At 38.8% G+C, this 23,566-nt stretch overlaps 1 protein-coding gene across 9 annotated transcripts in view; it reads left to right on the forward strand.

The window, feature by feature from the left end:
• The window catches only part of hpse2 (heparanase 2), a 60,590-nt gene that overhangs the window by 25,847 nt on the left and 11,177 nt on the right, over nucleotides 1-23,566 (forward strand). For 7 of the 9 annotated variants that reach the window (XR_009120355.1, XM_058058278.1, XM_058058279.1 and 4 more), the window contains 6 exons: nucleotides 11,905-12,078; nucleotides 12,797-12,968; nucleotides 15,732-15,779; nucleotides 19,552-19,645; nucleotides 20,079-20,185; nucleotides 20,268-20,382. Coding sequence is in view for 8 of the 9 variants with exons in the window: in XM_058058278.1 (XP_057914261.1) it covers nucleotides 11,905-12,078; nucleotides 12,797-12,968; nucleotides 15,732-15,779; nucleotides 19,552-19,645; nucleotides 20,079-20,185; nucleotides 20,268-20,382 (710 nt within the window). In the remaining variant the exon portion in view is untranslated. Of the gene's footprint in view, nucleotides 1-11,904; nucleotides 12,079-12,796; nucleotides 12,969-15,731; nucleotides 15,780-19,551; nucleotides 19,646-20,078; nucleotides 20,186-20,267; nucleotides 20,383-21,725; nucleotides 21,820-23,566 lie in introns of all 9 variants that reach the window. The other 2 variants (XM_058058283.1, XM_058058284.1) reach the window with 2 other exon arrangements.

Below are 23,566 nucleotides of genomic sequence, written 5' to 3' on the forward strand. Positions count from 1 at the left end.
CAGTGATGAGTGAGTGTGAGTGTTACTTACACCCACAAAATATAAACGTAACACTTTTGTTTTTGCCCCCATTTTTATGAGCTTTTATGTTCTCAACAAGTGTGGCATATCATATCATTATTGCACAGATGTGCCTTAGGCTGGCCACAATAAAAGGCCACTAAAAAATATACAGTTTGTCTATATTGCGGGCGGCCTGGTGACAGTGGGACTTGTTTTCCTTAACCGTCGGGTTTAATAACAGTGTCACCATGTTGTGTATTTGCCAGAAAAATAATACAATACTGGAGGGATACTTACAAAAAAAAGGAATGTTTAAATGCCTTGAATTTAATACAATATCATTATTATCTGAGATAAAACTTTTGTTTGGGGATATGTTAGACATTGCAGTGCTGTCAGCTATAGTATAGTATGTTGGATCCCACGCTGTATAGTTCAGGAATAAAATGGTCATCTTGTACAAACACACACAATCATAAGAAAAAAAACAACTGTATACTCTGGAGTGTCATATGTATATGATTTATTTGGAATAAGTTGGATGTAGACCAGACTCATGCAATGCATTGTATCTACGTTTTAGTCTTTACTACATGTCAGGATGTTGATCATTTCAATTTTTGTTCCAAATGGGATTGATTTTTTTTCATGATCTAAATAATACCCACAGTGTTTAAATCACGCAGGGAAATAATACTGTGTGTACTTCCATGTGTTTGCAATATGCACAGAGACAAGTGCCCAGTCACCTGCAAATGGATGTCATTTTAATAGCCAGACGCATGGGTTGTTTGGAAGCAGTCTGCCCGCTTGATTATTTGGCCTGACACCCAAACACTACATTTGTCTTCTGAGAACACATTTTGTGTCAGATTGCTTGTTCTTGAATGCATTGGTCGAGTTTATGATGAATGTGTTTATGGGTACAGTATGTGTCTGCTCCGTGTGGGTCCAGATGGCCTTCTTATTCGTTCTTATTCTCGCACATGATCAGAAATAATTATAATAATACAAAACTATTGATTTAATTGCTCATGAACTGTTCCTGATTAAATTTATACTCAAAAGGCTTTTGAATTATTCGATTCCTACCAAACAAAGTGTATATTTTACAGCACAATTGGGGAAACTTTCCTTGCATAAAAAGTTTGGGTTGTTTCTTGTCAGGCCACTGGTGAATTATTTTGAATCCTCTTTTGTTCACATGGACCATATGGCGAGTTATATTATTGGACCTTCTCAGAGACCATCTATCACTTTGTGGTGTCCTGCTGGGTAAGATTCACAGCCAGATTTCTACTCTCAAAACTGAGGGAGAAGAAAAATAGTTTAAGAAACGGCAGGGAATGGCTGGAAGGAATGAAAATGGAACAGCGAGACAGAGGGAAAAAAAAAGTGGTACAAAGAAAAAAGGCATCCATCCATTTTTCGGTGCCGTTTGTCGTCACAATGGTCGCATGCGTATGTTGAAGCCTATCCCAGTTGAGTTCAAACGAAAGGCTGGACTGGTTGCCGGCCAATTGCAGAGACAAATAAAGCAATTGTGTCTTGTGAGACCACCAGAGGATACCAAATCTAGCAATTTCATCTTGTTCCCACTCGAAGGCTTAGCTAACATCTGTAGTCAAAAAATATGCCTCTTGACTCTAAAATGATGACATATATAATCATCAATGTGTCTATGAGAAATAGGAGAAGAAGCTACTTCTTAATTATTCTCTGTCATCAAGATTGCTTCTAAAAACATGGCATTCAGTTATTAAAATAAAAGAGAGTAAAACCATAAAAATTCTTATCATTGGCAAGGAAACTATTCAATATCATTTTAATGTAGTTAACTGTTTTGTACATTGGCGTTATCAGATATACAGCTATTTTTATAACAACACGTTGCAACTTTGACTCCTTTTTAGGTGCCTTGTAGATTCTTAGATTAGCACATGGAGGCTTACTTCATTTTTACCTTTTCTGGTTGTGCTTCAATTTTCCATTTTTTGGGGGGGTCTAAGACTGATCAGTCACAGTCTGAAGTTTATGGGTTTATAGGTTTATGGCCTCATTAGTGGATCTATGGAAGTTTAATGTTAGGCGTGCTATCAAATTGTTTTCTGTCGCCTTTGCCAACACTTTTTTTCCTTCTTTACTATTGAAGAGCTTTAATATATTACACTAAGGGGTCAGAATGGAGTCATGATCAGATTAAATGTTGACAAAGAAAGCTATAGGGTGAGTTCTGTGGGCATCATGTCTTGAATGGATTCAGAAGAAACATCGGTCTCCTACGTTAGAGAAGGAATTTGATGACTTCATGAGAGTGTAATGAAATTCGCTTTGGTCAGAGGGGTGAAGAACAGAATAGATGTGCATTCCCGAAGGGCATATATACAAGGCTGCTTGCAGTGGCCCAAGACAGAGAAAGATGCAAGTGAAACCTTTCCCTGTGGCTATGAACCACTGCTTTGAGTGTCTTGAGCTGACACCTCTAACCAAGAGCAGATGGTTGACTCACTTCACTTGCCCAAGTCCTGGCATAAGAGGGTCTGATGCTTCCAGAGTGCCCTGCTTGCAATCCAAAAACAGTCCAGATCAGCATTGGTAGTGGCCCCTCGATCTAAGTCCATATACAGTAAGACATGGGATACAAGAAGGAGAAGAGAGGCACACCAACCCAGCCAACTTCACTCTAAAGTCATTCTGTTGTAATGCAAAACTCTTGCCCCTTGTCACAAGTCATTAATATACTAACTGTCTAATTAGTTATTGTGCCCTTGAGCCAAGAATAGCTACATTGCCATTTGTATTTTGTCAACAGCAGACCTCTACTTTTAGTAGATATTTGAACAGGAACAATTGAAAACTCTAAATCAGGGGTCTCAAACATGCGGCCCGCGGGCCAAGTATGGCCCGCAGGACACTAGTGTGAGGCCCCCGCCTTGATATGAAAGTTTAATGTTAGTGCGGCCCGTGCAAGTTTGATATGGATGCTGTATGGTATCATGTACCCAGAAAAAATTATTACGTTTGATTAATGTCCATGTTAAAGGTTAAATAACTGTGAACAGTTATCCTCCCTATCCGTGTGGAAGTGGTAAGTTTTTGGCTATTTAAGTTTAAAGGAAATAACTTGGAGGCTACCGTTTAGGTCGCTAGCTCTCTAGTTTGCGAGTTAGCATGTGTCTCAAGACCCTGCATTTGCGCAATATGTTGTAATATAAAAAAGAGTATAAATGTGACTCAGGGCTCTAATAATGCTTTGTTAATTTTAATCTGAAAAAAAATAATTTGTCTACCCACCAACTATATATGGTTTCTTAAGTTTTTATTATTTGCCGTTTTATTATTATTATTATATTTATTTATTTATTACTGATTGATTGATTTTCTTTATTCTTGATTTGTTTATGTATTTTTCATCTTATTTTGTGTAGAAAAATAAAAAGTAAGAAACAGGGTGTACCCTACCTCTCACCCTAAGCCAGCTGGGATAGGCTCCAGCTTACTGGATGGATCGGTGTATGTTTAGAACATGAAACATGTCTGAAAACCTTAAGATGAAGACAGTTAAAAGAAATGCATTTTGTCCCTGGCAATGTTTCCTCTACAAATACACGTCTTCGCTTTGATACTGGTATTTTTCTTTTGTCAGACCATTCTTCGTGCAGCTCTTTAAATGTGTTGAAAAGTAGTCCCGAGTACATGGCCAACGTACAACACGTATATAGTCCATATGTTTTTAATGGAACACATTTATCAAGCAAGTTAAGAAGAAACAAATGTATATAGGTGTTTGTGTATTCTGTGTATCAGCCGAGGACCTGCTAGTGAAACTACTACTACAGTAGTACAAATGACTATTTACCAATACCGAAACACAATGAGTCCTGAGTCATCAAATATTGATGCAAATCCTGTCCAGAAAAATCAAATAGTACATAACAAAAAGTTCAAATAGAGAGCAAAAGTTATATGCCAGTGCATCCACATTAGTGTGCAAATGGACTGAGAATCTTAATGCATCGTTAGGCACTTGAAAGAAGTGGAAACACTGCAGGAGCACACAAGGAGCACATGGATCAAGACTTATTTGTTAAGGTGTATGCTTGGAAAAAATCCCAATCTCTTTCCTCAACAACATCTGGCAAGGACATCCATCAAAGTGCTGGGCTCAGTCCCAGTTTTATCATTATGAGTTCTTAGAGAAATGCAAGTGGGGCTTAGGAGCGAAGACTTATGAGTGGAGAGCTTGTTGTCTCAGTTAAGACACGGGCCCCCCTATGGTTTTCATCCTACACCTGCCTGACATTTTGACATGATTTACTGCTGCTCAATCTTTTTCTATGAGACAACAATTATTGATTATGACTTAATATCTAATATTTCAAGTAGTACATTTGCAACACTTGGAAAAATTTCAGGGCGGCACGGCGGTCGAGTGGTTAGTGTGCAGACCTCACAGCTAGGAGACCAGGGTTCAATTCCACCCTCTGCCATCTTTGTGTGGAGTTTGCATGTTCTCCCCATGCATGCGTGGGTTTTCTCCGGGTACTCCGGTTTCCTCCCACATTCCAAAAACATGCTAGGTTAATTGGTGACTCCAAATTGTCCATAGGTATGAATGTGAGTGTGAATGGTTGTTTGTCTATATGTGCCCTGTGATTGGCTGGCGACCAGTCCAGGGTGTACTCGCCTCTCGCCCGAAGACAGCTGGGATGGACTCCAGCACCCTCCGCGAACCTCGTGAGGAAAAGCGGTAGAAAATGAATGAATGAATGAAAAATTTCATAGTACAGTATAAAGCTCATATGCCTTGGTGTTAATTGATGCTTTATTGATGTGAGTGGGAATAGGAGGTGATTATAGTGGAAAAAGGGGAGTTTGGGATTACCATGTGTTTGCTTTGCTGGTCTGTTTGCAGGATCTGGTCCTCATATCCCTAAGGGTCACAAAGCCTCAGATGAAACATACTATACTATAGCTGACAACGTTGCAATGTCCAACATTTCCCCAAACAAACGTATTACTTGGTATAATAATGATATTGGACTGTGGTTAGTTTCACGCCATTTGTATAACAGTTAAATCAACATTCCTTCCGTGAACAAGTATTCAGTGATTTGAACGACATTCCCAGGCAGGTTTCCCATAAAAAAGTGCTGCTGGGTTTATTTAAGTTCAGACCCTTTGATGGTCCAGGAGCAGGCACGCCGTTGGCCACTTTGCTTTTTTGTTTCACTCCATCTGCCTGGAGGACTGTTGTTTCTCTGCAATTTTACAGCAATCAGTGCTCACTTACAGCATTAGCAGAGGTGTGTGACTAGATGGTTAACAGGATAAAAGGTGAGACTTTACAACCGCCCTCTCAGAAGATGATTGCCGTACTAATCTGTGATTATAAAAACATCAGGTGTGGCTCTTTACAACCTTGTATTTACCTGCTATTTATTGGAAAGGTACTGAAAAGCTACTGTATGCTTGTCTGACACTACATATTTGCCAAGAAATTGTCTACTTAAAGGGTGGTTTGTGTAATTCCTAGCAACAATGGAGGAAATCTGTATTGGAACGGGAACAAAATAATAAACATTTTAATTGACACATAGAAGAATAAAGGATATTGTTTCACAAACAATGAGCTAGTCAATGCTTTGGCCATCAATATCAGCCTGATGTGTTGTGATTATGCAAACAACCTTTTTTATATGACAATCTTATTGTTTTTAGTTAATTCAGTGTATAATTTTCATTTTGTTCATTTAATCTGATCTACAAATGACATCATATTTTTTGATGGATGTCACACCTCGTTTCTAAACTCGCCTGGTTTTTCTATTTGGAATGAAACCACATGTATTTGCCCCCCTGCAACCTGCTTCAACAGCAAGGTCTAAACCAGGGGTCTCAAACTCAATTTACCTGGGGGCCACCGGAGCTAGGTTCAGGGTGAAGCCGGGCCGCATCAGGTTTAAAAAAACAAAAAAACAAAACGCATTTATTAAAAACTGGAAAAAAAATCAATAAAAAAAACTATCTTCAATGCTTTTGCTTCTGCTATACCCTACACTTTTTCAGTACTTTGGTTCCGGTTTTCCCACACCAAAATATCTGATAAAACATTCCACTATTCTCAAATATCTTAATTTTTATTTTTCTATACACAAAATAAGATAAAAAAAATAAACAAATTAAGAATAAAGACATTAAATCAATCAATCAGTAATAGATAAGTAAAATAATAATAAAACATCAAAGAAAAATGTAAGAAACCACATACAGTTGGTAGAGAAATTATTTTTTTCAAATTCAAATGTACAGTATTAACAGTTATTTAACCTTTAACATGAACATTAATGAAACTTAATAATTTTACCCAATTAGCAAGTTAGCATCGTACTCAGTTCCATCTGGGAGCAGCGTCGTAACCTTAACAACATGTTTGATGAGATGCTTTATCTTGACGTGTATTTTCCGTTTTATTCCAAATCATTTCCTGCATTTATTTGTACCCAGCGTCATAAGCCTTTAGCTTCATTGCTAATCCAAAGCAAAACAGGGCGGGGTAACAGGGTAGGGTAACAGTATGGGCGGGGAAAAAAATCATGTTAATTGTGTCCGGTGTGCTGTCATTTCAACATTAAACTTTGGTATCAAGGTGGGGGCCTCAAACTAGCGTCTTGCGGGCCGCCAGTTTGAGACCCCTGGTCTAAACCAACAAAAGGCAGCTGATCTTATTTTGTCCAAGTGTCTGTGTTTGATTTATATGTCAAGGGCAAAGTATGTTAACAAATACCACTCATCAGACTCATATGTCTTGCCGCATCTCATGCTGGGCACACAGATAATGTACAAACTCAAGTCCAGTCACAGCAAATTAGTAAATAGCAGGTTATATCACTCTGACACTTTCATTTACGTTCAGTACATGCATGCTCCACTTTTTCCACTATATAAAAATGAGAAACATGTGCTTACCCCATATATTGCATTCTTCTAATATACAGAAGTGGTTTGACCTGATTGGTTTCACTGGACTGGAACCACCCTGTATGAAAGAAGAGACCATGCCGTGCTGTATGTTTTGAAACACACGGCTAGTGAGTTCTGTGTAATATGCTTGTGTAGTCATATGGAACTATATTAGAACCACATTTAGCCGTCTGTGCTACTTTTAACATTGCGTCAAGCCAACATTAAAATGATTAAATTACATAATTTTAATGTTCACTTTTGACGCACTTTGAATTTGTATTTGTTGTGATTCCTCTGTGTTGTTGCACCTTTCCAAGAAATTTAAAGTAAGTAGTTTCAGCGTACTGTAATATTTCTGCTCTGGCAGATGTTAACTGTAATTAACATTGTCAAAGCTTTGCCAAAATCAGTGCGGTCACTTTCAGTACATGTAATTCCTGATGCTAGAATAAATCTTTGGCATCCTAAGATATGGACTAATGATCGACAGTATGCACAAACGAGAATGAAGGCCCCGAAGCAGATGTTGTCCCCTGCCTGCCCAGTTCAGGAGCATTCCTGTCTGATTGGACTTTTAAAGCAAGCCAGAACTTGGAAGGACCACATCAAATCTGAAACCATTTTTTTTGTGTGCCAGTTTTCATTTCTGTGTTTGGAGTGTTTGACTCCAAGAAGTGCTCTTGTACGCTTGATCCGCTTTTTTGTACGTCTTACTCTGTAACTCAGTACTTTCCCAATGTAATTAGGAAAATAAAATTATGTAAAAAATACAGTGGTTCCCCGCACATTCACCATTCAGCATTCCAGCCCAGGAAAAGTATGTTTTTTGGTCAAAAAATATTTTTATTTGACAATAGGCTCTTTTTAGGCTCTTTTTCCACAGAAAACTCATAAAATTTACCCTAAGTCATCGATGATTTACTTTGTAAATATACACCAGTAAAATATGCAACATACATGACATGTACCACTGAAAAAAGTCCACCATTCAGAATTTCAGTCCAGGAAAAGTATGGTTTTTGGTCAAAAAATATTTTTATTTGGCAATAGGCTTTTTTTTCCCACAGAAAACTCATCAAATTTACCCTAAGTCAGGGATGATTTACTTTGTAAATATGCAACATACATAACATGTACCACTGAAAAAAGTCCACAATTCATACATGTTTATATCTTCATACATAATATACAGAAAGACTTTAAAAACACAATTTTTGTTGTGCCTGTTCTTTTGGGCCATGACGTTTGATTTATAGCCTGTGTGTAGTCAGCAAAAGTATGGTTTTTGGTCAAAAAATATTTTTATTTGACAATAGGCTCTTTTTTTCCACAGAAAACTCATCAAATTTACCCTAAGTCAGGCATGATTTACTTTGTAAATATGTAACAAGACCAGTAAAATACGCAACATACATGACATGTACCACTGAAAAAAGTCCACAATTTATACATGTTTATATCTTTATACTTAATATACTGAAGGACTTTAAAAACACATTTTTTTTGTGCCTGTTCTTTTGGGCCATGACGTTTGATTTGTAGTCTGTGTGTTTTGAGTGCAAACTTTCATTGTCCCATAGTAAAGAATTGTTGACTATACCGTATACATACTCATATTAAATTGAGAAGTAGAGTGCTCTGGAGCTGAAATTAATCTAGTCACTATCTAACAATAGTCTAACAGTCATCCTTGCAAACGTTGATCTGAAATCAGAGAAGAACATGAACGTCAAGGTAGCAGAAGGGCTAGGGAGCACAGGGGTAATGTGTCCCAAATAGACATATTATTTGTGGCTGTCTCAATTACTCAACGATTTTTCCCATTCGCTCGTGGTCCCAGATGTAACCCTTACAATACAACAAGCGGAGACCTACTACATATACGTACATCAGCTCTGATATACGTGCATCTGACAATGAACGATATCCTATCCTATGAAAACACGCAACTTCAAAAGCGGCCGTTTGAGCGCTTCCTCTCTCAAAAGTGGAGTGAAGGAAATTATAGGTTGTTCGGCACGTTTGGTGGTCATAAACAGGCTCTAGGGACATGTTACTGTTAGAACATCATAAAATGTCAATTTTGCCTAATAGGAGACCTTTAAAATAAATATTGGCGGGGAACGGGATGCTACTGAATGGCTGAACCATAAATTTAATCCAGCAGATTACTAATTGCTAAAACTGCATTTGTTGTAATATTGCAGTAATATTGGATGTCATTGAACACATCTGATTAGTTGTCTGGTTTATGTGGGTGGCGTTGAAGAACTTGTTGTTTATTATAGCAGCAGGGTGTGTGCGTGAGTGTCTGCTTCTTTTAGCGTCCAATAGCGAATTTGCAGAACTGTCGAAATGAGGCGTAACATTGACTGCTGTTGCTGGATTTTCTGGTTCACACGACTGGCCTTTCTATCAGATAGACAGCTTGACATGATCCAGACTACACTCTCAGCCACACACAAAGGCACACACCATACACACACACACACACATATACACACACAAATGGACGGCTTTCTGACTTTGTCCTGCTTATTCGCGTCTGCACCAATTGTTGACGTTTGTGACTAAATGAGAACATCACAATATCTAAGACAGGCTTTCGTTGTTTGGTAGGAATGTGTAAAAAATGTTTTGACAAGAGATTTCAAAGCAGCTAATGATTCATGACATTATTGGATGTAATTGAGTGTTTGTTACTTTTCAGCATTAAAATAGTGGCAGTTTTATGTTCGATGCATGAAGTGCTTGTGTCTGTGTTTGCAAAACACTTCATCATTTGTATTGTTCCCTCCTTGAGGCGTGACGCTGGAAATCCACTTAGGGTTTACCATATATCTTACTTATCATCTTAATCAGCTCAGTATCTCACATACGTTCATGTGCAAATGCACAGATTCGCAGTGTCGTTGCATGACTTACGTTTTGGCTGAGATCACATATTAGCTTGAGGTCTTTGTAGTGTCTGCATGGGAGTACTTTCATGTTGGCCCCAAGTGAGGGTGGAGTGGTCCAGCATTGTTTTGTCTGAAGAAAGCAAATGATGCTGTGCAAAGCAAATGAGAACTCCACTTCACTGGCCGGTAACACTATCTCTTGTCTTCAGGCTAGTAGCTGTTGTTTGTGTGCTCAACCAAAACAGACACTATAGCATATGCTCACCAACAGGCTAACCAAGGATTAACAACCATTAAAACGATAGCTGGGTTCCCAGGGAATCAAGTTATTGTTCGTTCCATTTACTTGCTAATGTATGTCAACTTCAAACATCCTGTTGAGATGTGAAATCATGGATTCAAAGTCCTGAAATTCCCCAAATTAATACATGAAGTACCTCCAATTTAATATCTCTTGACCCTACACAGGATTTTTGCGACTATTTTAGCTGTTTAGTGTGCTGTTTGAGTTAGCCATTGCTTTTCTGCTCAGATTACAACAAATCTGCAATCATGCCGTCTTCAAATATACACTTCAGTTTAGTTTAACCACAGAAGGAAGATGTTTATCGCTGCTGTTATATTAATCTGGATGGTTAACAATGACATGAAAAATTATTTGCAACTACAACAGTTGTTCTTTAGCTCAGCTCATAATATTTACGCTTCAAATCGAGGTGACTCTGCAATCCTCCGGTCTGCATCCTCATCAGTCATTAAAGTGATTTTTTGATTGTGATTTTACAATAAATGTTCAATGCGGTACATTCAAAATATTATACAGCATAAATATTAATATCACATACCTGTACTCCGGGATGCTACGATGCCCCTGACCTGTAGCACTCATCACAAATAAACCCATGTGACTCGGAATCGTTCATGTATAAAACTCTGATCGGAGCATTCCTACATATAATATGAAAATACCGTATCCTGTAATATGAAAATTTTATCATAATAAACATTAATTAGGCGGCACGGCGGTCGAGTGGTTAGCGCGCAGACCTCACAGCTAGGAGACCAGGGTTCAATTCCACCTTCGGCCATCTCTGTGTGGAGTTTGCATCTTCTCTCCGTGCATGCATGGGTTTTTTACGGGTACTCCGGTTTCCTCCCACATTCCAAAAACATGCTCGGTTAATTGGCGACTCCAAAATGTCCATAGGTATGAATGTGAGTGTGAATGGTTGTTTGTCTATATGTGCCCTGTGATTGGCTGGCGACCAGTCCAGGGTGTACCCCGCCTCTCACTCAGAGACAGCTGGGATAGGCTCCAGCATCCCCCGCGATCCTCATGAGGAAAAGCGGCGGAAAATGAATGAATGAATAATTACTGTCAATCGATTAAAATATTTAATTATGATTAATCATATACAACTCATAATTAATCACAATTCACAGATAGAAAAAAGTGGATTTATGATATATAATCAGATTGCTATAATGTACGCATGTTTTACCGATTTGTTGAAAATCTTCTGGTAAAGATCTCCGGTAGGCATGTTCTGCAAGGCTTTTGTCTTCACTGCACAATTTGACAGGCTCAGCTGGTGTGGAACTCTGGGTTGAAGGCAGAATGTAATGGGAAACACACCAGTCAAGTGAGAGGGTCAGAAGTCAAGGCAATATTTATGTTATTGTAATAACTCAAGCGGTTCAAATTTCAAAACAAAACTGAAATATCCAGGCACTTAAACAATCCACTTTTATTATGCATTATTACGCTGAATTAAAATCCCCATCCTTTCTTGAATTGTTGGAAATCAGTGCACATAGTCAGCAGTTTATTACAACTCCAGGGGATTTGCTTGGGAAAATAACTGATTGTCATGTGAATAAATCAATATACACGGAACACAAGATTTCACAACCACAACAAAAACCAAGGTTACAGCCCAGTTATATTTTAAAATCCAAATAAAGAGCATGCAGTGATGGCAATGGATGTAATAAAAAGAATCAAAGTTACAACTGCTTTGTGGCTTTTTCCCAGCCAGGTCTTTAGACAAATTGTACAACTTTGCCGACTGTGCCGGTCTGCACCTGATTCTGGGCCTCAACGCGCTGCAAAGAAACCCAGACAACTCCTGGAACACTTCCTCTACTCTGAGCCTCCTCAAGTACAGTGCTGGCAAGAAATACAACGTCTCCTGGGAGCTGGGCAGCGGTCAGTACAACACTGCTTACTAAATGGATACTTTGTCAATCAATACCATAGTTTAATATGACCTACTTTTCTTTACTTGTATAGGCAGCACATGTGCTCACTTACTCAATACACAATACATAATATTTTACAAATATATAAATATCTTAATAAATATATATAAATGTCTTTTACCTGTATGGTTTTTTTTAACAGTCCCATACTTGTACTCCTTCATCTAAGAGTATAGTTTGGAGTTGTTGTTTTTTCCCCTCCCCTCTCCTAGTGTTGTCCCCCCCCCCCCATCATGCAAATTTCCCCACTGAGGGACGAATAAAGGCATATCATTCATTCATTCATATAAATATATATATATATATTATAAATATACATATATATTTTAAATGAATACTTCTGTAAGGATGCAGCTCTTTTGCTTTTGCAAAGCCACAATGTTTAAAGGTGGAGCCAATGAAGTTGTGATTGTAATTGTAGGAGTCCTCAAATTATTACTAACCATATCTGAGAAACTGAGAAAACTGAGAAAAGCAAGTTATTAAATATAAAATAGCGAACCTGCTCACTGTTTTCTGCCTATTGTATCCAGCCAGTTCACACATTATTTTTCCGACAGTCTATCTTTGCACACAGCTTTGAATTGGGAATAGTCCTACTGCTGCATTAAATCAAAGAACACCATCTAAAAATGATAATAAATACTTAAATTTTCTCCTCCCAGAGCCTAACGCGTACCGCAGCATGGTGGGCCGTGCAGTCAATAGCACCCAACTGGCTCAAGACTATGTCAAGCTACGGACCCTGCTCCAGTCGGTACGCTACTACAACCGAGCTCACCTTTATGGGCCAAATGCTGGAAGACCACGGAAGAACGCTATCCTGCTTTTGGATGGGTGAGTTACCATAGAAAGCAGTGACAAGACACTCTTCTTTGGCTACGCAGCTTGAAATATGGTCAACTGTACTTAATACACACACACAGGCTTGCACAGATTCAGTGTTTATGGCTTTTCACTTGGCCTGTTTCTGTGTCTCAGCCTAAGTTATATCACGTCGGCGTGAATGAGGTGTGACGTGATTTAAAGGGTGTCGACACAGCATCTCATGTGCCAGTTGCTCCACAGCTTCAATTTAATCCCCAGGATTATCTAACAAGCTTCTCATCACTATGCCACCACGTTTGAATAAAATTGGGTGGCAGCTTTCTAGCAGAAAACTCAAACTCAAACTCTGACAAATTTAGCAAAGCTGTAATCAACATTTCATTTGTTAGTCTTCTGTCAAACTTGATTATATTGATAAACTTTATAGTCCATAAATAGAAAACACTGGCACAAAAGGGTCATAATTTTTGCCGAACATATCCTATAATGATGACGACCAGTCCCTAGAATGATCGTAAACCATAAAAACAACATTGGCACTATTACAAGAATGCAACTCAGAGAGATAATCAAAATAAATGTCTAAAAAAAAAGAAAGAAAAGTCCATAAAAGCAGACAGTGATATCATCAGCAATGGACATGTTTCCATGTTTCCGTTTTGCTTCGGTGAATGTAACGATGTTGCAGCTGTGACCAGTCATTTATAGACTTTTTATAACAATGGAATAATACATTTCAAAGTGCAGGGGGAAAAAATACACTACGTACCTGTTAAATAAGTGGTGTAAACCACAATAGGCATGGTAAAGCCCTAATAAAATCATGAGTGCAGATAAACACAGGAACAGTTTAATGTCTCGGCGTATCTCAGCCTGAATCTGTCTCTTCTCTGCAGCCACCCACATTCTGACAGTTATTTGGAAGAGGGAAGGATATGATACGAGCCTCCCTTTCGTTCGAGCTACTTAGATCAATGAGGACATTAATGGCAGCTGTTTGTTACGCAGACATTTCTGGCAGTTGAAATTTACTCGCAAATAAAAAAAGCTGTCTGTTTGAGTGCACCCTCAGAGCTAACACTGACTGTAGGGTGAGAAGCAAAGGAATGGAGTATTTTCAGGTCATCGGTGTCGCGTTTAACGACGAGGTGATTCTTGTGTGTTTGACACTCTTTATGAGGGGTTGGTTCTTATGTTGGAAAGCTCAATGTCTGCACTTCTCACAGGAAATACATTGATTTAAACACCAAGCTGCTAACCATCTAAATAGCTGAGCTGGACAGACTAAACAACGTAGAGCAGCGAAAGTTGTATGTCTCTGATGTTTGGAGATACATTCTAGTGCGTCTGACAAGCTGTTACCCCCCCAAATATGGAGCGATTTGTGACAAGTACAAGGCGGCTGCAAATACACAAACTGAGAGACTCAACTGTAAAAAAAAATAGGCAGACTGTTTGGTACAGTAAGAGTTATAAGAGGATGTGTTTTGGCCATAATCCAGCTTTGATGGGAAGGTAGACATTCAGACAGTTTAAAAAAAAATTTAGTAAGCTCAACCAGTGTCATATATCATATACAAGAACGTCACTATAAGACTTTAGCAACATTAGTATAGATATGTGACATTACAGTAGTTGGCAGAGCTCCAGGCTTTATTTCAATATGTCAAATGAAGGCTGTTTTTGCTATTGTAATTTTTGTAATTGTAAAAAACAAACAAACATGCCCTCCATGAAGTGCTGACCTATATAGAGCATGAGGGCTTTTACATTATACTGTTATGAAAGTCATTTTTGCACAATATGCAACCTTTAACTTGCTTGAAAGACAGTAAAGGAGTTTTTCAAGATGATTCATTCATTCATTCATTTTTTACCGCTTATCCTCTCTTCGGGCAAGAGGCGGGGTACACCCTGGACTGGTCGCCAGCCAATCACAGGGCACATATAGACAAACAACCATTCACACTCACATTCATACCTATGGACAATTTGGAGTCCTAGCATGTTTTTGGAATGTGGGAGGAAACCGGAGTACCCGGAAAAAACCCATGCATGCACGGGGAGAACATGCAAACTCTACACAGAGATGGCCGAGGATGGAATTTAACCCTGGTCTCCTAGCTGTGAGGTCTGCGCGGTAACCACTCGACCGCCGTGCCGCCCAAAATGAAATTAAATCCATTAAAGCATCATGTTGTTCAGATTAAACTCAATTGTACGACTTCATTCATTCATTCATTCATTTTTTACCGCTTATCCTCACGAGGGTCGCGGGGGTGCTGGAGCCTATCCCAGTTGTCTTCGGGCGTGAGGCGGGGTATACCCTGGACTGGTCGCCAGCCAATCACAGGGCACATATAGACAAACAACCATTCACACTCACATTCATACCTATGGACAATTTGGAGTTGGTGACTGTTGTGTGCTTTCTAAATAGCCAAAAACAAACACTAACCAAATACTCCCCCAGGTACTGTACTGTACTGTACTGTATGTAGTGTGTGCTGCATGTGCAAAGCCTGTCTGTTTTTGTATTGTTAGACCTCTTGGAACTCCTGGAAGTAATTTAATGTTTTAAAGGATCCTAAATTGCTTAGGCCACTATTAAATGTTCTAACATTTATTTTGTTGGTAGAGTTTACAACATTTTCCTTTTTTTTTTGGCCACAGAAATGTTTCCCTGTTGTGACGACTGTGAAACATTTTAAATCCGTTCAGGGTCAGCTTGTTTGTGCTAAATCTATATTTGGTGTTTTTTTGTTTTCTCAGATTCATGAAGAATGCTGGCTCTGTTGTTGATGCTGTTACGTGGCAACAGTAGGTATTTTACCCTTTTTTTCTGCTTGTTTGATGATTATTTTGTGCTTAATGTGTGTTTAATCTTAAACATTTCATTTATATTGGTGTTCCAATTCCTGCATGGCCCACAATGTGGTATTAAATTAATATGCAGACTTTGTGAGTGGACAAAAAAAGTGAAACTCAACTTCACCGCATCCATACGAAGGAATGCCAACATCAGACTGGAATAAACGCTATGTAGCATGATTACTTGTCTATTTGTTAATGCTCATGTGAAACTTTATCAAAATAGGACCATGCAAAATACACACTTTTGACCTGGAATTACTATGAAATTAATTGAACAAGTAATAATATTCAATATATAAGTTAATATTAATATAAGTTAATTTTAAGTTAATTTGAAAAAAGTCTGCAGGAGTAGGGCCTACATGGCTTCAGGTCAAATATGTGAATCCGTGCATGACTGTAAAAAGTTTGGGAACCACTGCTCCAGACAATTCCATTCCAATTTGCCTTTATTTTTTGTGAAAGTATTTTTGTAGTATTTGACACAAACCTGGATTTAATTTCATACATGTTTTGAAGAAATATAAATACAAGGGAAACAAGCTGTTCAAAATTATTATTTCTTAACTTAAACTGTGATTGGCTGGCGACCAGTCCAGGGTGTACCCCAGCCTCTCGCCCAAAGACAGCTGGGATAGGCTCCAGCACCCCCTGCGACCCTCGTGAGGAAAAAGCGGTAGAAAATGAATGAATGAATGAACATTCTATACAATTTCGTAATAGCTGAAAATAATCCATATCCGCTACGTCACTGAGCGATTGATGCTTATTGTGAGGAACCGTGTGCCTTCTGGGAATGGAAAAACAAGGCACACAACCTGAGACAGACTGTGTGTTAAATCAGTAACACCTGACATTTGACTATTGCACATACTGTAGGAATGCATACAAATCTATCAATCCCCCCCATGTCTTATCCCCCGTGTCGTTACACATATGTAAGTATGTCGAACGACACACCCACCGCTAAGCTCAGACAAGCATTGCGTGAATGTGAGGTCACCGAGGTGAAGGTCAGGTCTAATTAGAAGAAACGGAAGGAGGAAGGGCTTGTCAGTAGGGCTTAGAAAAACACCACCCACACTGTTAAAACCAAACCATATGTTCAACCTCATTCTCTTTGTCAATTAGCCAGTTTTATACTAGCGGTCCAGATTCCAGTCTAACCAGCGTGCATGACGGACTCTGACGTCTGCACAAGGAGCTAAACTAATAAACTTGGAGACCACTCATTAGCACGTCTACTACAGCTGTAGAGCAACTTGTTTTCTTCATTTCAAATGTAATGTTTATGAGAGAACTCCTTTGTAGGGGCTTGTAATGGGCATTTTTAGCCATAAGAAAGTCATTATAAATGTAAGTTTTATCTTAAAAGAGGGCCTTTTGTTCTCTCTTTTAACTATAATAAAAAATGTTGACTGACCACAGCTATAATAATAAACATATTGTGAATTTCATATCTCTCTATAGTTTTAATTGTTCAGACCGGCCATTTTAACATCTTTTGTTCTATTGTTGAAATGATGCTATGAGACCAAAAATCAAGTTTAATAATTTAATCTGCAATTTAGAGTGAATACATATGTTTCCTGTAACATAACAATACTTTTACATTTTTGTGAAGTAATTGTGAGTGACATCCATTGACATTACTTTGACATTTGATTGTACATCTTACAGTGCATTCTTTTAAGACAGCATCTGGAGAAGGAACCAACTCAACCTCCAGTTAAGCCTTCTGACCTTGTAAAAATCAAACATGGCACTACTACACTGCTGCCTGGGCTTGTGAAAATATGAGCCAAAACAGTAAATGGGACAAATTTACTTCCTATTTAATGAACAGAGGCCCCTGAACAGCACACTTAATGCGAGCCCTAATTGCAAGCAGTCGGGCATTAGCAGTGTCTATAGGGCAGTGATTTTCAACAACTGTGCCGCGGCACACAAGTGTGCCGTGAGAAATCGTCAGGTGTGCCATGAGGAATTATTCAATATCACTTTTTTTTAATTAACATGTATTAATAATTTTCTGTAAATATTATGTCATTATCGCGTGTCATTGGTGTAAAGACTGGCAGAGCAATGCAATATTCGTCCGTGTGGCAACACGTAGCTGATTGCCTCGTTCCTCTAATAGACTTAGTGATGCACGTGAGAGGTAGTGGTGACATTTTGTAACATTGTTGTTTAAATTTGTATGCGGATCAAAAGGATCTGCTGTGGTGAGTCCATAATCGGGAAAAAGCTGGAAGAAGCAAATAATGTTGGTTATTGGTGTGCCGCAAAATTTTTCCAACGTAAAAAACGTGCCGTGGCTCAAAAAAGGTTGAAAAACACTGCTATAGGGGTTCACCGCTTAGCAAAGACAAGTGTTCTACCTTAAATAACATGCTTATTTCTTGCTTTAACTGTTTTTGACGACATAAGATCACATTACACACGCAAACACGCATGCACTGATGAGAACTTGGTCATTATTTCTCACTTATGTGCATTTGTAGTTTCTTTTTAAAGCTTGCTTAACACACTTTAATTGTTGATAGTGTTTTTTTTTCACTTTTATTGTACATTTTTATTATTTACAACATTTATATTGTTATTTTTAAATATACATTATAGTAATTATTTTTCTATTGAACACAACACACAGTAAGTCACATTTAATTAATTGTTGCTCCAGGAATAAAGCATCTACGGTGTTGCCACATGTGTATGTCGATTTTTTTTTCTCCCTATGCCTGGAATCCTTGAACGCTATAAGTGTAATCACCCATTTTCTCTTCTCTACCTGCTTCATTAACATTGTCAATTTGATGTATGTGCGCTCTGACTAAGAACTACATCATTTTCTTGGGTTCAATCTTGACTAAAAGAAGGTAAAAATGGCACGAAATGGTTGCAACTGAGCTGAGACCATCTGGAATGTTTTTTTAATAGCTTTTGTTTCCCAGACGATGCTATAGAGAAAATTACACAAAGCCACAGATGTTTATACGATTTTTCACAAAGAGGTGTGCTGCTGTTTCTTATCCTGTCTTTTTAATTAATGCTGAGCCTTTCTCGTAAATACGTCGACTTTATGTGCACTCTTCATCCAAAAAACGTACATCGTGTTAGTGAAACAAGGCTTCAATTAGTACCTCTATTTGCCTCACTTTCATTCTAGAATGGGAATTGTTGATTAACATAATGATCATGTTTACTACATTATATTAAAATTGACGTCTGGCTGTAAATTAAGTGTAAATTAAGACAGGCGTTTTTCAAGGTGCCAGAAAAATCAAGGAAGGTGCAGCAGCTTGAGAAAAATAAGCAAAGAAAACAAACCTGCTAAGTGAACTTCAGTTATGTTTAAAGTTATTTGAATTTTTATTTCCTATACAGTGAGCAGGGTTGAGCAGAAAAGAACACAAAACAGGCCCCAAAAAATCTTTTTTCTGTGAGTAGGGGAGGCCCAAGCCCTTTTATATTCACTAAGGGGACTAGAATGTGCTAGACTTTGAAATTCCTTGACAAAAGTGACACACCCATATCAATTATTTATTTGTAGAGCTAAGACGGAATGAAGAAATAATGACATAAGTGGGATTTTTATAACACACCAGATAAACAGCCTTAATACATGTCCTGTTTGATGGAAAATCAAAATAAAGCAGTATTTTGTTTAATTTTTTGTTTATTTTTTGACTCTACAATTTGACTGTATGTGTTTCAGTTATTTCCAGGATGGCAGGGTGAAAAAGGTGGAGGATTTCTTAAAGACACGTTTGTTGGATACCCTGAGAGAGCAAATCACTAAAGTAGCCAAGGTACTCATATGTCTATATACACTCTTTAAATGTACGATATAATATACTATACATTGACATTTAAAATTTTCATATCTTTATCTGCTTGTATTGGTATGTTAATATGTTTATATCCATTCAGATACATGTTGGTCAATGATAACTGTCCTTGGCTGAAGTAAAGCTTCCTCAGGCACCTCGGGAAGATATATCTCCTGCGTTTCTATATACACAAATGTAGGTATACACTTTTTAGATTAATTTATTTACATTACATAAGTTCATTTAAAAAGTGTATACCTACTTTTGGACAACTTTTTGATGACACTTTTGATATTTAATGTGTATGTGGACTTTTTGCATTTTTAACACAATAATTAGTTACAGTTTTTGCTTATTTATTAATTATTATTAATTCATTAATTTACCCATGTGTATTGATTATTTTCCGCAGGTTGTGAACACACATACGCCTGGTAAGAAGCTGTGGCTGGGTGGACTCGGTCCAGCATGGGCAGGAGGAATCAGTAATCTATCGGATACTTATGCTGGTGTTTTCCTGTAAATAATATTTTTTTGCAAACTGATTTGAACATAGAAAATGTATTGTTTCTTGTCAATAATTATTTGTCTCATATTCCAGGTGGGCTAACACACTAGGAATGGCTGCTGTTCAGGGAATTGATGTAGTTTTACGTCACTCATTCTTTGATTACGGATACACGCATCTTGTGGACCAGCATTTGAACCCTTTACCAGTAAGTTGTATATTCATTCATTCAGTTTCTATGCCGCTTATACTTATTAGGGTTGCAGGGGAACCCTGGAGCTTCATTCATTCATTCATTCATTCATTCATTCATTCATTCATTCATTCATTTTCTACCGCTTATCCTCACGAGGGTTGCAGGGGGTGCTGGAGCCTATCCGAGCAGTCTTCGGGCAAAGAGGCGGGGTACACCCTGGACTGGTCGGCAGCCAGTCACACGGCACATATAGACAAACAACCATTCACACTCACATTCATACCTATGGACAATTTGGAGTCACCAATTAACCTAGCATGTTTTTGGAATGTGGGAGGAAACCGGAGTACCCGGAGAAAACCCACGCATGCACGGGGAGAACATGCAAACTCCACCAGAGATGCCCGAGGGTGGGATTGAACTCGGGTCTCCTAGCTGTGAGGTCTGCGCACTAACCACACGACCGCCGTGCAGCCTGAACCCTGGAGCTTATCCCTGCTAAACTGCCTGTTACACCCTAGACTGGTTGCTAGCCAATCACAAGGCACATATAACCAAACACCCATTCAGTCGCCAAATAACCAAATAACCAAGGACCTGGAGAAACTCTACACAAAGATGCCCAACAGTGATTCAAACCCAGATTTTTCAGATCTCCTGACAGTGTGGCCAACATGCTAACCACTAGTCCATCATGCAGCTGAGTTGTATATCAATAGTGAATTTTAACAAGCTGTTTGTTGAGTCACAGGATGCAAATTGAATCCACTTCGCAGCAGAACAACTCAGGACTCTGTTAGAGCCCATATTCAGTCTGCTTCCCCTGGATTGCACCTCTTTGCTTTTTCCCGTGGGAGCTATTAGCTGAGATGAAAGGCGTTTAGTGGTGATGAGTGGTTAGACGCAAGGGCGAAATGCCATGTAACCTTAGCCCTTTGTTAGTAACTCAGGACAGTGTCACTGTCTCTCACTCAACCCCCATTGCAACTGTGTGCCTCTCTGTGTGCATCACACCCGGGCTGCTGAGAGAAATGCAACTTGAGATGCTGGTATACAACCATGTAAGTAAAATATATCCAACAAGTTGAAATAGAGCTGAGCAGTAAAAGTGTAAAATGATAAAAAAATAAATCACAATGTTACATTTGACTCGATAAGAACTGCTGCTATTAGGCTCATTAACAACACACTTTGCCACTGAATTGGATACGGCATTTTTAGACTCACGTCATATATAAGACCATAAACATTGAAATGACCTTATTTTTCTTCCTCCTGTGTCTCCATTATTTATTTTGGACTGGGGGTCCCCCGCTAGGATCACAATGCTTTTAAAGTTGCTTTTTTTCCTGAAGGCTGCACTCGCCTACCTGCTGAGAGAATGCACTGCAGGGCCAACCTGTCCTGTGGATACGAAATTTATGACCCGGCCCCTTCCTTACCCTTTAGGTAAAGTAGATGTCGAATCCCTTCCCAGCTCACAGAATAACTTCAATCGCTTCTCTGTTTTTATAGACTTATCCCACCCTTCTCTTTTACTTATTTTTAAAACGGCACCTGTCTGTCGTCTTCATCCACAGGTGCTTTGTCAATTCCCACATATCGTTATCTTAGATACATTTTTGAACTGCAAAAATATCTTGTGTGTGGTGCTACTTAAACCCATACTTTTTTATCATTGTACTTTGTTCATTCCAAGAGAGGACATTACATTTTTCATTGTTATTTTTATTAAATGAAATACACATGCACACACACACAGAGACGCAGATCCAATCCCTTCATGCACAATAATAGTTATGGTCTTTCAGGCAAAAGTGATGCAATCCTGACTAGTTAGTTGCTCCAGGACAGCTACTCAGGAAGCAGACTTGCATCTCTCCAACAACCGCTATCAATTTTCATGTCTTTATTCCACATTCTGTGCTCCTGCTAATAGTTAAATAACACTATAATAATTTAAACCTATACTATATAGTACATATGACAAGTCATGTCTTCCATCCCACAAGAGTTCAGTTAATGCGGTTTCCAGGCAACTTGAGAAACCGGAGTTCAATGCCGGAGCACATTCATTCATTCATTTTCTACCACTTATCCTCACGAGGGTCGCGGGGGTGCTGGAGCCTATCCCAGCTGTCTTTGGGCGAGAGGCTGGGGTACACCCTGGACTGGTCATCAGCCAATCACAGGGCACATATAGACAAACAACCATTCACACTCACATTCATACCTATGGACAATTTGGAGTCGCCAATTAACCTAGCATGTTTTTGGAATGTGGGAGGAAACCGGAGTACCCGGAAAAAACCCACGCATGCACGGGGAGAACATGCAAACTCCACACAGAGATTGCAGAGGGTGGAATTAAACTCGGGTCTCCTAGCTGTGAGGCCTGCATGCAAACCACTCGACCGCCGTGCAGCCACCAGAGCACATATTGAATTTAAAATAAAACTCCATGCAATAGAATTTCTTGTAAAAAAATTATAGTTCAGAAATACATTACAAGTACTTAAAAATAGTGAGACTTTTCAATCAAACTTTAAATGGGCTCTAGCGTTGCCGCAGCAGAAGATGCTATGTCTCCTCATACCAGCGAACCACTGCAGTATATTATACGTACCTTCAAAGCCTCACTTCTATTCATTGCATTAGTTCTAACTGTGACTTGAACAATGTTACTACTCTAACACTCCAATTGTTTTTGTTGTCTTGTCATTTTATTCATTACATGTATCCATTCATGTTACATTGATGTTATAGTTATATTAATAATTATGGCAGCTGCATTAGGATTTTACATTATCACTATTCTTACACCCGCAAACGTTGGAATATGTCAAAATTGTGTCAATATCTTGCATTGTTAGAACAGGACCACACTGACCATCCAGCACGTGTTAACAGTGTGAGATCCCAAACTGTGACTTGCAACTGTTCTCTCTTGTCTTCACCATGCAATTAATCACAGGACACAGTTCTGGACCGACAGTACAGTAATCCAAGCATCCTTTCTCCGCCCGTGGCCAACACTATACTGTGCTCTGGTTTTTTCGATGCCTGAGCAGCAAATTAAGTTAAAGTCTGCATGGAAAAAATAAGCCCCTAAATGCTGCCATATGCAGGATTGCATGGGAACTTCCTGAGGAACACATGTTGTTCAGGGTCTCTTGGAGAGGTGTTGAGTGTGTCT

This window comes from Doryrhamphus excisus, chromosome 20 (assembly GCF_030265055.1).
Source record: "Doryrhamphus excisus isolate RoL2022-K1 chromosome 20, RoL_Dexc_1.0, whole genome shotgun sequence".
Lineage (NCBI taxonomy): Eukaryota > Metazoa > Chordata > Actinopteri > Syngnathiformes > Syngnathidae > Doryrhamphus > Doryrhamphus excisus.